General features: G+C 42.7%; 1 protein-coding gene across 7 annotated transcripts in view; it reads right to left on the reverse strand.

Moving 5' to 3' along the window:
• Positions 1-457: 457 nt before the first annotated feature.
• Positions 458-14,985, reverse strand: part of NIN (ninein) — a 143,321-nt gene continuing 128,793 nt past the window's right edge. For 4 of the 7 annotated variants that reach the window (XM_075926170.1, XM_075926171.1, XM_075926169.1 and 1 more), the window contains 2 exons: positions 11,037-11,150; positions 5,215-8,811 (listed from right to left, as the gene is read on the reverse strand). In XM_075926170.1, the coding sequence (XP_075782285.1) occupies positions 8,602-8,811; positions 11,037-11,150 (324 nt within the window). In that variant the 3' untranslated portion in view covers positions 5,215-8,601. Of the gene's footprint in view, positions 715-5,214; positions 8,812-11,036; positions 11,151-12,998; positions 13,916-14,985 lie in introns of those variants that run through there. The other 3 variants (XM_075926173.1, XM_075926172.1, XM_075926174.1) reach the window with 3 other exon arrangements.

The raw sequence follows: 14,985 nt of genomic DNA on the forward strand, positions 1-14,985 counted from the left end.
TCCAGGCAGCCTCCTAGGGCCTGAGCAGCAGGCTCTATGGAGCGGGCAGCTCAAAGCCGGGGGCAAAGGCAGGTTCCCCCCCCAGCTCTGGCTCCGCCCCACTCCCCCCCCAGCTCTGGCTCCGCCCAGCTCCCCCCCCAGCTCTGGCTCCGCCCAGCTCCCCCCCCAGCACCGGCTCCACAGCTCCCATTGGCCGGGAGCCACAACTAAGGGGAGCCACAGGGGCCACGTGTGCGGGCGCAGGCCGGGCACGCAGGCTCCCGGGCCAATAGCACCGCTTCATGTGAGCACTGCCCTGACCCCGCACTCCCTCCCGTGCCCCCCTCCCCAGAGCCCACACAACCGTGCACCCCAAGCCCCTCCCCCGGCACTAGCCCTCTCCTGCAGCTCCACTCCCTCACCCCTGGCCTGGGATCCCACACCCTCAGCTCTCACCCCCTCCCACATTCCCACCTGCTGCCCCAGTGAGGGAGGGGCAGGGGGATGGATTAAGAGGATGGGGCCAGAGCAGGACAAAGGTGTGCTAAGGTTCGTGTCCTTAGGAAGTTGGCAACACTATGCCCAAGAGCAGCCCATCGCCTCATCCCCATCACTCAAGGCAGGTGGATGGTCTGTGGCTTCCCAGTTACCTGAGTGGTTCTGACCAGCCGGGCCATGCTCCAATGCACTGTCACGGGCTGGAAGCTGTAGGGAGCCATGGACACATCACCTGTCCTGGGCAGGGGAAAGGAGGCGGCAGGAATTTGGGCTACTCATGGACACAGGATTGCCCAAGCAGCAATTTTCAAAAGCACCTAGTTGGTTAGGGAATCTAGATTTTTCTACAATTGTTGTATTCAAAAGTAAGAGTACACTTTACAATTTTAAGCCTAACCAGTGTCTCTCAAGTGACATGACACATGATGTCAGAACATGTTACTATTAGACCTGAATGGGTCTAATATGAAACATTTTTTCTTTACATTGGAATTAGAGGTAGTGGTCCTGTCAGCTACTTTCTAAGTTAGTCTACAAAAAAAAAAAATCTGTCACTTTCATATGCCCAAGTAGCCCCTGGAATTGCAGTTAAAGTTGCCATCTCCTACCAGAATCTGAAATGGCACCTTCTGCAGGGTTCAGAAGGCCAGCCACCTTAAAACGGGCAGGACAGGTCTAAGGCCAAGGCAGCCCCCTTCATTTCAGCCAGCAGTCAGGGCTATCCCCAGCCATAAGGGGCCTCCCTGGGACAGTTGAGGTTGGTGGGCAGGCCTAGCCGCTCATGAAAGCTGGGGTGGGGCAGGGAGGAGAAGAGACCAGGACACAAGATGGGAGCAGAAATGGGTTCAGTCCAGGGAGACATGAAGGCGGCTGGGAGGCAAAAGAGGGCAGGAACAGGCCCACATTAGGCTGGAAGACACAAGAGGCCTAGAAAAGGCCCAGAAAAGGGTTAGGAGGGGGAAAAGACGAGGGGACATGAAGGGCCAGGAATGAGAACAGACAAGAGTGACGGGGCAGGAGAAAGAGACTGGAAGACATAAGGGGACAAGAACGAACCTAAAGGCTACGTCTACACTGCACAGTTATTTCAGAATAAGCTATTCCGAAATAGCTTATTTTGAAATAGCTTGTCTAGACTGCAGGGAAGCCTCAAAAGTAGTCCGAGATAGCACGTCAACATTAGGGAAGCCTCTCTCACTTTACAGCCTCAGGAAGAATAACTTAGAAGGGCCCTGGTGAGGGGCTATTTCGAAATAGCAGGAGAGGCGCGTCTACACACACCTTCTTTTGAAATAGGCATTATTCTTCGTAGAATGAGGTTTACGGAAGTCAGAATAAACCGTCCATTTTTTCAAAATAACGGCATTGCTGTGTAGATGCTCACATAGTTATTTCAGAATAACGGCCGTTATTCCGAAATAACTTTGCTGTGTAGACACACCCAAGATGAGGCCCAAGGGCAGGAGGACGCAGGAAGGGAACACACAGGATATACATTGTATGTCAGATCACCCCCCCCCTTATGGTGTTGGCCAGGCATAAGGCCTAAGAGCTGGGCCTAGGAAGAAGATTTGTAGGGGAGAGGGGGGCCCCTGATCTACAGAAAAAAAATCAGTTGGGGGCTGCACACAAGTGAGAAGCAAATAACTCAAACCCTCACTGATGTGGCCCTCAGCTGAGGAGGAGAAAGACACTCCCCACATTCCCCTCACACCTCAGAGCCTGGGGGGGAGGGGAAGGGCAGGATAGTAGATTGTGTGCTCCAGCCCCAAGGGGGAACAGTGGGGAGGCTGGAGTGCCAGCGTGGGCTCCCCAATGCTAGGAAAGATCCCCAGGTCTCAGGGGCCGGATTCAGGCAAGTTAGGGGCTGCATCCAGTCCCTGGGCCTTAGGTTCCCCACCCTTGGTCTTGGGCCACCCATCTTTTGTTCCCTTTGAAGGGCTGGTCACCTTCTATTCTGAAAGGGGTTGCAACAAACTCCCTCAGAAGGTGAATTTTACCCCCACAGGCTTGTTCTCATTCTCCAGCCTGTGTTAGATTCCTGGTGGGCCAGTTGCCTAGCAGGTGTCTCACGTGAACACTTGCCCTGACTGAAAAGAAAGAGCCAGTAGGATAATGGATGAGCACGTTGCAAAGCTAGTGGAGGTGTGTAAACTGCACGTTTTTATCACTGCAGCAACGAGGACTCCATTGTGCTTGGTGCTGGACATGCACACAACTATCACTCCCTGCCCCAAGGAGATTACAATCGAAGTGGAAGACAAGGGACAACAAATGGATACTGCCAGGAAAGCACAAGGAACAGAGACAAGATCTGGTCCGTATTATAGGCAGAGGTTGCAGCACACTAGCATCAAAAATGGCAGAGAAACCAACCCTTCAGCAGTGCAAATTAGTGAGCATTCTCTAATTTATTACCAACAGAAAAGCATATTTGAAGTTATATGCCATACCTGGGACCTCAGGAGCTTAGTGCATAAGCCTCTACTGCAGGGGTGGGGAACCTTTCTTGGGTCGGGGGCCACTGACCCACAGAAAAATGAGTTGGGGGCCGCACACAAGTGAGAAGCAAAAAAAACCTCAACACAAACAAACGTGGCCCCGACTGAGGAGAGAGACTCCTCATGTTCCCCTCACACACCAGAGCCTGGGTGGGGGACGGACCAGCCTAGTAGATTTTGTGTGCTCCAGCCCTGCGGTGGAACAACAGAGGAGCTGGAGTACCAGCGCAGGCTCCCCAATGCTGGGGGAGACCCTGAGCCTCGGGGGCCGGCTCCAGGCAAGCCGGGAGCCACATCCAGCCCCCGGGCCTGAGGTTCCCCAGCCCTGCTCTACCGCTTGAGCTGAAAGCCAGTTGGCGCAGCTAAGGTTGTAGAGAAGAATCATTGTTCTCTTTCTTTAAGTGGTTTAAGTGCCACTACATGTGACAGTGAACCACACCCAGTAGGTGGGTGGGTTACATATACACGAACAAAACATGAGGGAAATTTAATCCTAAAATCTATTTAAACATTTTTCTCTATAGCAATGCAATCTAATTATGGATTAAAGATTAGTCTTTCAATAAGAGTATTTACTTGTAACAATGATTAAGAGGGAAAACAATGGAGAATGAAAACAGGCTAAAAGTAAAAATATTTCGAGGTAGGTTCATTATTAATTCACTTTTTGCTCCCTAAATTGGTGTATCTTTTTCCATAATGGAAAATTCATAATGTTTTTATCATTAATTGCAAACCTGTCAGTTTATTACTATTTTATTCAGTTTAAAATTTAGCTTGGATTAGTAAATGCATATGAATTACAAGTGAATAGTGCAATTGGTCTCCACGACAAAATACTCATTTTCATGCAAGAAAAAAACCAAAAGCAAGTAATGAGTACAGTAATTTATATTTTTAATGTCCATATAAACCATTTTGGTTTGTCTTTCTGTTTTACATGATGGTATAAAGACAACTGATGTAATACAGTACACGTGGAACCTCTCTAGTCTGGAACTCTGGTCCTGCAACATCTGTGGTCCAGCATCATTTTAGTTAGCCCGATGTCCACTTATGGGGTGAAGTTTCCCATGGTCCCATAAAGTTTATTTACAGCCACCAGGCCTGGCTCTCAGTGTTCGGTGCTGTTCTTTAGCTCTAATTTACCCCTGAATGTCTTCTAAGAGCCCAGTAAGCAGAGGGTGTGTTGATAATGCAGGTAGACAATACTGACCTCCTGTGGTCTGGCAAATTCTCTGGTTCAGCACTGGTCAGGTCCCAAGTATGCCAGACTAGAGAAGTTCTACCTGTATATTATAGGGAACTGGACTTGACCTCTTGAATTTTTTTCCAGTTCTATGATATAATAAAAATATACCCACTGGTCTTCATCTTTACATACGTTAATTATCACTAATTACAGCATTTGACATTTAGTGGGAACAGAAGCTATTCTGAACGGCAGCAAAGCAACAGAATGCAGTTGTGACAATGATGTCCTTTGCTTTAGATTTACCAACGCAAACTGTTCCCTTAAACCATTTTATACAACATCCATACATGGCAAATGTCAGTTGGGTTGCAATCTTTTTGCTCAGACAAAAATAAAAAAAATCCCTCTCTGAATTGAAATTCAGCTGCAACTGAGTGAGGAAAGGGTGCTAAATTAACCTTTTATCCTTTTACCAATGCAAACAGACACACCACTCTTTAACTGTGCAGATATAACACAATCCCTCAAGTTGTTTGGAATGAATTCATATACAATTCCCCACCCAAAAAACCTCACAACCCCAAAACTTCTCATTTTCACAGCGATTCACATAGTATGGTGTAGGAAAGAATTGATAGTATTTTTTGAAACATTGTAGTATCATCTTTGAATTGGCAAGACCCATTGGCTACGTCTAGACTGGCCCCTATTATGGAATAGGGATGCAAAGCAGGCAAGTCAGAATAGGGAAATCCGCAGAGGATTTAAATATCCCCCGCGGGATTTAAATAAACATGGCCGCCGCTTTTTTTCCGGCTTGGGGAAAAGCCGGAAAAGAGCGTCTAGACTGGCGCGATACTCCGGAATAAAGCCCTTTTCCGGAGGATCTCTTATTCCTACTTCGAATCCGAAGGATCTCTTATTCCTACAGTCTAGACGCTCTTTTCCGGCTTTTCCCCAAGCCGGAAAAAAAGCGGCGGCCATGTTTATTTAAATCCCGCGGGGGATATTTAAATCCCCTGCGGATTTCCCTATTCTGACTTGCCTGCTTTGCATCCCTATTCCGTAATAGGGGCCAGTCTAGACGTAGCCATTGTTTTGACTGTAGGCCCAGTACTTCACGTTTAGTTGATCTTATATTAGTTTGCTGTTGAAGACTGGCATACTTAGAAGGCCTATAGGGTGTAAACAAGCTTCAACCTTTATTTTCAAGCATTGGGGACTATACATGCCTAATATTTCATGGCTCAAATGCACACTATGCAAGGAAGCGTATGCAAGTAATCGGACAAACATTTCACTAAGATAAGGCATCGGAGTTCAGATCCTCAATTTCACCCCTGTAGGCCGGCTGAGGAGGAAGTACGCTGAGTGGTTTCTCAAGCAAGCCCTTCTAGCAGATGCTCTAAGCCGCTGCTGGCAGGTTCCGTTTCAAAGGGCACTTCTGAGCACTTTTTGTTCACCCAGATCTCAAATGATGTCACCTTCAATTTTGCCTGAACAAGGGAGGTTGAACTCCCTTCTTGCGCCCCACTTCTTAACTCTTCTCACTAATGGGATTAGCATTTGAAACTAAATCCATGAAAGGAAGGGCGGATTGGTTTCTCCCCCCCTTATTTCTCAATCTCAGTACACTTATGCCTCTCCACTATCCCTGCAAACTTATCCTATCTCTACTTTTCTGACATTATGTTCTAGAAAGTTCCAATTAACTTTTTTTAAAAATCCAATAGAAAATAAGAGCCAGAAAGTCAAAATTTGCGTTAGCAGTCTATCCTTTTACAAAAATCTTCCCTATGAAGTTTTATTTAATTACTCAGCAGTTTAAGGACAATTGCTACTTCCATATTCAAATCTCTCCGTTTGCCATGTATGTAAATATTAGGCCATGTCTAGTCTAGGAAAATAAATTACATTAAAAAGTGCCGGCGAACACCTTTCTCTAGGATAACTATAGCCAGGTGAATTGTGACTACTCTGCCATTTTCAAAATAGTGCTTATTTTTCTGAGCCAGAGATGGTCTTAGAGAAGTGTGCTCAATTTCTTTATCGTCATCACACATTTTAGTCCAACTGCCCATATATCAAAACTTTATTATATGGGTGACTTACCCAGCTATTTGGTCAATATTAGCCGAAGCCAAATATATACAGTCCTTGGAATTTAAAAAGGGAACCTCACTTTATTTCAGTGTAATCTGTGATGGTAAAACATTGCTTCTGCAGTCAATGAAAACATGATATACGCAAGCCCTAGAGACTGTGTTGTCATTTACCCAAACGGAAGATTGAAAGCAGAAATAGATATATCAGTACAGTTGTTAAAGCAATTTCTAATTAAGGTTTTCTTGCTTTGTGTAGGTCCTACAGTGGTCTGTGCCACTGTGTAATTATACACCGTGTAGTTATGTAATTTAACATAACTAACCAAAAAAACTTTGAAAGGGTATATTCAAATATACCTTCAAAGTAAACACTGCAAGCTGATTTTTGTTTTTAAATAAACCCTGTATATTCATTGCATCCTTTCAACAGAAAAACAGTGCAGAGTTTTCTATGGTCAGACATGCATTCATGGTGATTATTTGCTCTCCGTTGTGACCTTATGCTCCATTCCCGTACACAGGAAGAAAACAATCTCTCTGGAATTCTTGTAACAGTCACAATACTGCCTGCATAAAGGAATTGAGCAGACTGGCAGTCCAAGGAAGGGTCAAACCATGTTTCTATTCCCCAATCCCTCCATATGCCCAGTAGTAGGCATAACAGCCTTGACAGTGCTCCACCTGGCTAACTTAGTATAAACTGAAAGTCATTCTCTGCAGGCTGGCTAGTGGCAAGTAAATTGGCAGTCCCATTTCAGTTCCTAGTGATCAGTGGCAAGTCCAAATGCTACCATAACTGGCACCTAGTTGGCAGTCTCAGAGACAATAGTTGGAATACATACAGTTTGAACTTTTTAACCTTTCCTCTGAATCCCACTACTGCTGCCAAACTGGCCCCTCTCACCAGTACTAAATCCTTGTGGACACTTTAAAAATCATGTTGCCTGCAGTCTATTTTTATCTGGTCATATTAGGTAACAGTTTGGTTCATCATGCTTTTCATAAACAAATTTTCTTAAAGCTTGAAAGAGTGGTTATCTTCATATACAGACATTAAGTTCCATATTTGCAGTAGTGCAAGAAGCTATTTCATGCTATCGTTCCCTGAGTTGCTGAGGTGACCTCAAATGTAACTCCTTACAATCAAACACTCCGATCCTGTAGCAGGATCCACAAGCAGAGACCTGTCTGTACAGAGTTTCACTGATGCCAAACAGAATTAGGTACGGCCACTGGAGGTCCATGTTAGGAGACCCCATTGCAGAATCTCTCACACAGATATTACAGACAAGAGTTTACCTAGGTCGTCTTCTCCATTCTCCTGCCAATGCAAGATTATTCCGCAAGTATATTCAGTGCTTTGTCCAGTAAAAAAACCCCACGTTCAAGTAGAAGCCATAGTACTTTGTTTGGCGATCGTGCCTCTGTTTTATCTAGCTTACTTCCACCGGGAGAGAATTTAAGGCACCTAATGTATTTGTAAAGGAGCTATGAGAGTCATGGCCACACTCACCACAGGGGACACGTCTCCTGTTAGGTTTAGTTAGGTGGCAGCACAATCTATTTACCAAGTTTTAATCACCACTAGGGAAGCTGAACAAGAAATTGTCCTTGATCAAATGCGCTAGAAGCCTACTGCCTCAGTTGGAGCACCCTGCTTTAAGGAAAGTACAAAATCTGTCTGTAGCATAACACAGATGAAGTCTGTTTCCTAATAATGATTATTCTGACAATGACATCTAAAGATGACACAGATGATATGTGGAGTGTAGGCTTTCAAGTATTAGACATAAGCTTAGAATGTTTCAAAAGTCTGAGACCTAATTTGCAAAGGTTCCCCTTGTACCTAGATTTCAATCTAGATGCGAGTTACCAAATGAATTCACAATACATTGAGAGTTTATATTTTAAAACAAAACATGGCTCACATAAGTTAAATTTACATAGAATCACAGATTTGTGTCTTTTCTACAACCCTGAATAGGGTAGTTTTAAACTGGGCAGGAAGGTGGTTTAGGAATGTAAGACCAGGAGTTTGTTGGCAGTTTTCAGTTTCGGTCTTAACTTTAAACCATCTCATCTGAAGATGTGGGTTTTGCCCACCGAAGCTCAGGATGATATATATTTTTTCTGTTAGTCTCTAAGGTGCCACAAGATTACGCGTTGTTTTTAAAGTTACAGACTAACACGGCTGCTCCTCTGAGACTATTTTGAGATCTCGATTAACTAACATGTATAATACAAAAAGGCAGCACAGAGAGAAGTTGAAATCTTAACATTTCAGTAAAGTGCAAGAGAGCTGTTGACTATCCGTATGGCTTTGCTATGACCTTAGTTGAGGTGTGGAATTCAAAGATGGCGATGCCAGGTTCTTTACTATTTTACTGAGGTTGGCAATCTTCTCTTCTAAGAAGTAGTTTTTCTTCTCAGCAGTTTTTTGTCGCTGTTCTGTCATCTCCAGAGCTTTCAGCAATTGTGCGTTCTCAACATAGAGATCCTTAACCATTTCATCTGCTTTAGTGTTCTTGGAGAGCTAAATATATATATACATAAAAGTTACTCCCAGCTCCTTATGTCTGAAGAGACCCAAGTGAAAGCAGTGCTGTCTTTAGTAAGCTGTTGCTTCAATTTAAAGTGAGCACTCTCCTCCATGCATGCAGGCACGATTACATAAAATCATTCACAGTAAACCAATATCCCAAGTTGAATATTTTCATGCAGCACAAATGAAACATTTCCTGGTATTTATGGGCACTACTAGTATCTTGAAGGTGGAAAGAGCTTGTGCTGATCAGATACGAGACAGATATTATGGGTCTACGAGTCAAGATCTGCAAAGCCTTGCAGATAGGTAGTGCATGCAAGAGTTTGTAGAATCCTTCCCCCACTTCCTCAAGGCTGGGTAAATTCTCATACACACAAGAACCCCTCAGCCCAGGATGGGAGAGGACTACAATCAGGCATACCCACTAGGTCTCAGGTATAGCTCTGACAGAAAGTTCTGGAACACTGGTTTCTCCTGTACAAGAGGATGAAGTGCACCATAAGCCTGATATTCTGCCTTTTGAGAACAGGCCTTTTGTGGCTGATACAGGTCATGGAAATGGCAGCGGGACCCAGTCTGTCAATACTGCATTTCCCTCATGGGGCGGGTGAGTAAAATCTATTGGCCTCCCACTTTACAGGAGAATTCAGCTGCAACCGTGACACCAGAACTCCAGGGAGGAGCTCACCACGGACGATAATTCCTTCTGCCTAGGCCTTCCACAGCACGATTGTCCCAAATCTCTTTTTCACCTGGACAACTCGCTTGGCCTGCTACGGATTCTCTTCTGGCCAAAGATACCAGACATCTCAAATCTTTGTGGGGGCCGACAGGCAAATTTTATCTTCCCTCCACTCACTCACTGCTCAAGAAAGTCCTCTCTGTCACTCTTGGAGAGGTCTACTGGTCCCTGTTCCTCTCAAAAGATTAGTACAAATTAAATTAAAATTAAATTAAAGTGAACCCAGAGACCACCTTGTCTCCTGAGGAAGGGGACAACTTAGTTCTGACTCCTCTAGCCATTTGCATTTTGAGTCTTTGGAAGCTTTGTTGGGTTTATGATGCAGTTCATCTCCTTGTATATTGAAGCTGTCTCTATCGGACTATAATTAAAAGTAGTTGTCCGAGCAGATAGAGTCTGTCATTATCAGGGAAATAGGAGACAAAACTGACTCAGCTGCTTAAATCTAATATGCCAACAAAAACTGCATTCTTTAACAAATTTGTTGACTGTTCTCTAAGGAAAGTATTTTCAATTTCCCTTCAAGTAATCAGATTTAATAGTATGTCTCCAAGATGTAAATTGTCTGACAATGTAGAAGTAATAAGTTCAGTAAATCATATACTAGACTTACAATTTTGGTTTTGGGATGGGTTTTCACTCAGCATGAACACCTATGTGCTTTGAAAGGTACACAACGTTTGTGAAGTGGAAAGGAAAGGTAAGCACACATCCATGCTACATGCACTGCATTAGCCAGTTATCTATTGTAGCTCGTATAAAATCTTCTTTGTACACTTTTCAGCCCTGAACAGTAAAATAAACTTGACTGCTATTATATTAAGTAAGACTAGTAAAAAAGCTCACTGGAATTCATGGGCATTTTTACTTTTTCCAGCAGGGAAAAAGATGAACATTTAGGAAATTCAGAAATCGCTTGTATCCGAATAAAGGTAAACAGGAACAAAGAATATGCAGTGTGGCTGGTAAGTTTCCCCCCTACTATGTGCTATAAATCCTTGGAGGGAACATCCGCAAAGTGTAAAAATACTTTGTTCTCTCTCTTTCCCCTCATATGACTAGTCAGCAGTTAGGATCCTCCTCTCGAGTTGGAGAGGTCTATTTCTCAGTTTTAAATTGTGGAAGGCACTGAACAAGACCCAGAACTCCCAGTGAAGTACTAAACCAGGGATGCTCAACCCAGACTCTAGTCAACTATGCTCTAAGACAGTGTTTCTTAAACTTTTTAAGACCGAGGAACACCAAACAATATTTTTTTTTAAATGAGGAACACCAATGATTTTTTGTTGAGGGGGAAAAAAAAAAAGTCACCTGCCCCCGGAACACAGTTTATGAAACACTGCTCTAAGATTAAGGACATAAAGAGCTTTTACAATCTGCTGGGAACAAAAGGCCAGTCGGGGGTACTTTGCTCACTTATGTTGTGTATACAGGGTATGCAGGATCCCACGAAAGGGGTGGTAGGGCTTACTTGTTCTTTCAGTTGGTTCACTTTATCTTGGAGAAGCCTCTTCACAAGCTTCAGTTTCTGCTCAACATCCATCATACGTTCTTCCATCATCTTTAGCAGCTGAGCATGGCTCCCCTAAAAGGTGAACAGTTTGGTGAGAGTTAAGTCACAAAGACATATCACTTGCTAGTTGTCTCCTCTCGGGTGACATCTGGCTAGGCGCCAGACTTGGTAGCCAATAATCTGCTTTAAAAGATGGCCTTATATCCCTTATGCGCTTCATGTAGGCAAATATTTATGCACTTTAACGGGTCACGGTCAACCTTAAAGTAAGTTTTACAGTTATTAGCAATACCTTAGATTATTAAATTTAACAAATCTAGTTTGCTTTATTTGCTTTTGGTTTTTCCACTCAGACTGGCAATGAAAGTCAGACCTAAGTTCTCCCTTTCGGTTGTCATGCTCCTAGACAATGTTCTGTTGTGTTCATGAGAGCAAGGGGAACACTATTTTTATTTTGTAAAATATTTTTAGTAAATTGCAACTTTAGTTTAGGGCATAAAGTTTAACAGTTTCTCTTTAATGTCAAATAATCTCCACAACCATCGGTCCTTAAAAATAAATGGTGGGATTTGCTACTGTCTCAGCAAAGGTTGGAAGGTTGTTTCCTTCCTTTATTATAGCTGTGGATTACAGGCTTCTGGCTCTTTAGAAATGTTAGTAATCAGTCCACTTCTGCCAGCTTTTTTCAGTAAGGTGACTCACGAGCCAGCTGATACTGAATAATTTACTCCATAAGAGCGCCTGCAGAAATCAGACTGTTCATTGCAATTTTACTGGAAAAGTTGCGAAGAGGAGACAGCAGATTACAAGGAAAGGTATTTGGAGAAATTTTGGTAATTGGCAGTCATAAGAAAGGAAACAAGCAGTGTTAGTTTAAATGCCAGCTTCTACCTATATTTTAAAAACATCTGAGTGGGAGTTAGCTAAGAGTCACTTCAATAAAATATTGAACACTCAAAGGGCTTGTACGCAAGCCACTTTCCTACATACTAATTAATGGGAGGCTGGGGACAGATGTATTTTTTCTAGAGGAGAATAGTTGCTTATTTATTTAAAAATTCTATAAAATAGATTCCATTACGGAGGGGATTGCAATTAGAATTACATTTTACCTGAAAAGCTGCAAAAGGTTCTCAATAGAAGGAGTTTTATATATAGTTAAAAAGCAGTATTTCAGAATTACATGAGTCATGTAGACTACAGTGTATAATGTCGTTGGATTGGATGGATTTCCAGAAGGATTTAATATAAACATCTAACACTAAGCAGAATTTGCCAAAACAAGTTCTAGCCAATACATTTTCATCTATCTTTTTTCAAGTTTAGCGGGATTCTCTAAAACATGGGTCATGAATATTTTTATTTGGGTGTTGGTGCATGAAGTTAATAATTAAACAAGCACAAGTGTACGCAGTGTCGTAACAGCTGCTTTGGTCCTAAGATGTGAGAGAAGCAAGGTGGAGAGGTAATATCTTTTACTGGACCAACTTCCATTGCTGAAAGAGACATGCTTCTGAGCTCGAGAGCTTCCTGAAGGTGGCCTCTGTGGAGCCTGAAAACTTCTCTTGTTCATCAACATAAATTGACCCAATAAAATATATTACCTCATCCAACTTCTCTCTCAAATATATCTGTATTACACTTACAAACCTCAGATTTTTTTTTGTTCTGGTCTGTAATCCCTGAGTTAGGGGTTCAAATTATTTTGAGAACACCAGTTGAAACTAAGTTTAATCAGATTAGTATACGAACCCATGAAGCCTTTTCTTGAAGTTATGGGAAGAGAGGAAAGGGATTCAGAGCAGATCAGGTTAATTGAAAAGATGCGAACCTCAGTGAGTTAAGACAGAGTTTTGTTAAAAAGTTTTACACAGCTTGTACTCCTAGGAGAAAAGAGCCAGGCTATAAAGCTGTAAATTTTTATTCATATGTTAAAATAATGTTGAAATCTAGCTTAAAAACAGTAATTGCTGGGAAACATGGGAACATTAATAACTGTGATTTAAAGATGGATTTCAGACATGTACAGATTTACTACTTTACAGCTGTTTACTACTTTGTTGTCCCAGCTTTCAAACCCAATACTGGACAGTAAGTCGACGCTTGAGGCCCAATTCCTTCAACAAACGTACACATGCAATTCCTGCTAAAAACGTATGTGGAACTCCAACTCGAGGACAGAATGCGGGGCCATGTTATTCTAGTACGCGATGGTTACCATCCACAGTATCAGAGACTAGTAAAATAAATATTTTGGCCAAAAGTTTTTGTTCAAAAAAGCTAAAATAGTGCAGTGAGCAAGAAGCGTATGATACAGCAGTAAGACAAAAGACGCACCATTATATTTAAAATGTTTTATTTCTCAGGTACATCAAAAAGCGTCATCTTTCCCTGTTAAAAAGTTTATACATCTTGTATAAAACTCAGTATAAATAACCCAGATTTTCTTCAAATATCATATATAAAAATTAGTACCTTTCCATAAAAATAGTTACAACCATTTGAGAAAAATAGTGTATTTCTTTCCACATGGAACAAATCAACAATTTAAATAACATAAATAAAAGGGACTGATAACAAACGGAGAAGGACAGCTTGTGAAATTTCTTCACAAAATAGGTTCTATGCCAATAAATAGGAAAAATATAATACTGGAGAGGCTTAGATTTTTTTAAAGCACAGAATTATTTGATCCTCAAGTTTCTCCGCTTATGCCAGTTTGAGTGTAAGTAAGTTTAGCATGGTAAGGAATGAGATCATTAGCAGCCACACTTTCAGAGATGCCCAATCCTCCTGTAGGAATCTGCATGCACTGCTCGCTGCTCCGGAAGCAAGGCCTAGAGAAAGAAGGCAAGTAGGACACTTCACCCTGATATCAAAGATTTTTAATGCATGCACAGATATTAAAGCAAAACACCACCACCTCAGCCAGCCAAGCAAAGCAAACAAAAGCCACAGTCATCACAGAGCATGCAGAGTATCAAAAATCACATTTTTCTAGCTATTAGTACCAACACCACACAAATGCAGCTGTGACAATATTCAGAAAGTGTTCTAGGAGCAAGGACTCTTCAGATGGTTCACCAACATCTATCTTGCAGGGAAATTATTTTGGGGTGGGAAATGTCAAACAACTTTATGCAGTTGCTAAGTGGAAAAATGAAGCGGTAAACTTCTGGTTAGAGAAATACAACTGCCACAATATGTATATCGTCTCAGGGTTGTTGAGAGACAAGCAGCATCTGCATGAAAGGCCGGGTCGAATTCAACTACTCTAAAAAAAAGAGTTCTCAGCATTTCCATTATAAACCTACTTTGTGAAGTCTCAGAGAGGCTGCCGTGTTAACCTGTATTTGCAAAAACAACAAGGAGTCCTGTGGCATCTTAGGGTTTGTCTTCGCTACAAGGAAGATCGCCGCTGTAGTGATTGATATTACGGAGCTCGATTTAGCAAGTCTAGTTAAGACTCACTAATTCAAACTCAGAGGGTGCCCCCTCCAGAAGTCCTCCTTTTGCGAGGAGTAAGGGGCTCCCATTAGCCTCCCACTGTGGGGACGCTGCCAAGTGTGGCTTAAGTTAAGCTGACTCCAGTCAGTGGTTCTCAACTCATTTCAGTCCACAGACCACCAGCCTAATCAAAAAATGTTTGTGGACCATCTCCTTTTTGTGGTGGATGACGCACCACGTGCTTGTGAACACGGCGTAAAACAGCGTAACAGTGGCTCCTGCTCACGCCGTGTGACTTTGGACAATGTTCCTGTGGACCACCGAAAAAGTCACCGTGGACCACCAGTTGAGAACCACTGCTACATAGACTACATAGCTGGAGTTGCCTACCTTAACTTGAACTCCCAGGTCTAGTGTAGACCTGGCTTTTGAGATGATCTAGTTTGTAAAGAGTTTATAG

Source organism: Pelodiscus sinensis, chromosome 4, assembly GCF_049634645.1.
Source record: "Pelodiscus sinensis isolate JC-2024 chromosome 4, ASM4963464v1, whole genome shotgun sequence".
Taxonomy (NCBI): domain Eukaryota; kingdom Metazoa; phylum Chordata; order Testudines; family Trionychidae; genus Pelodiscus; species Pelodiscus sinensis.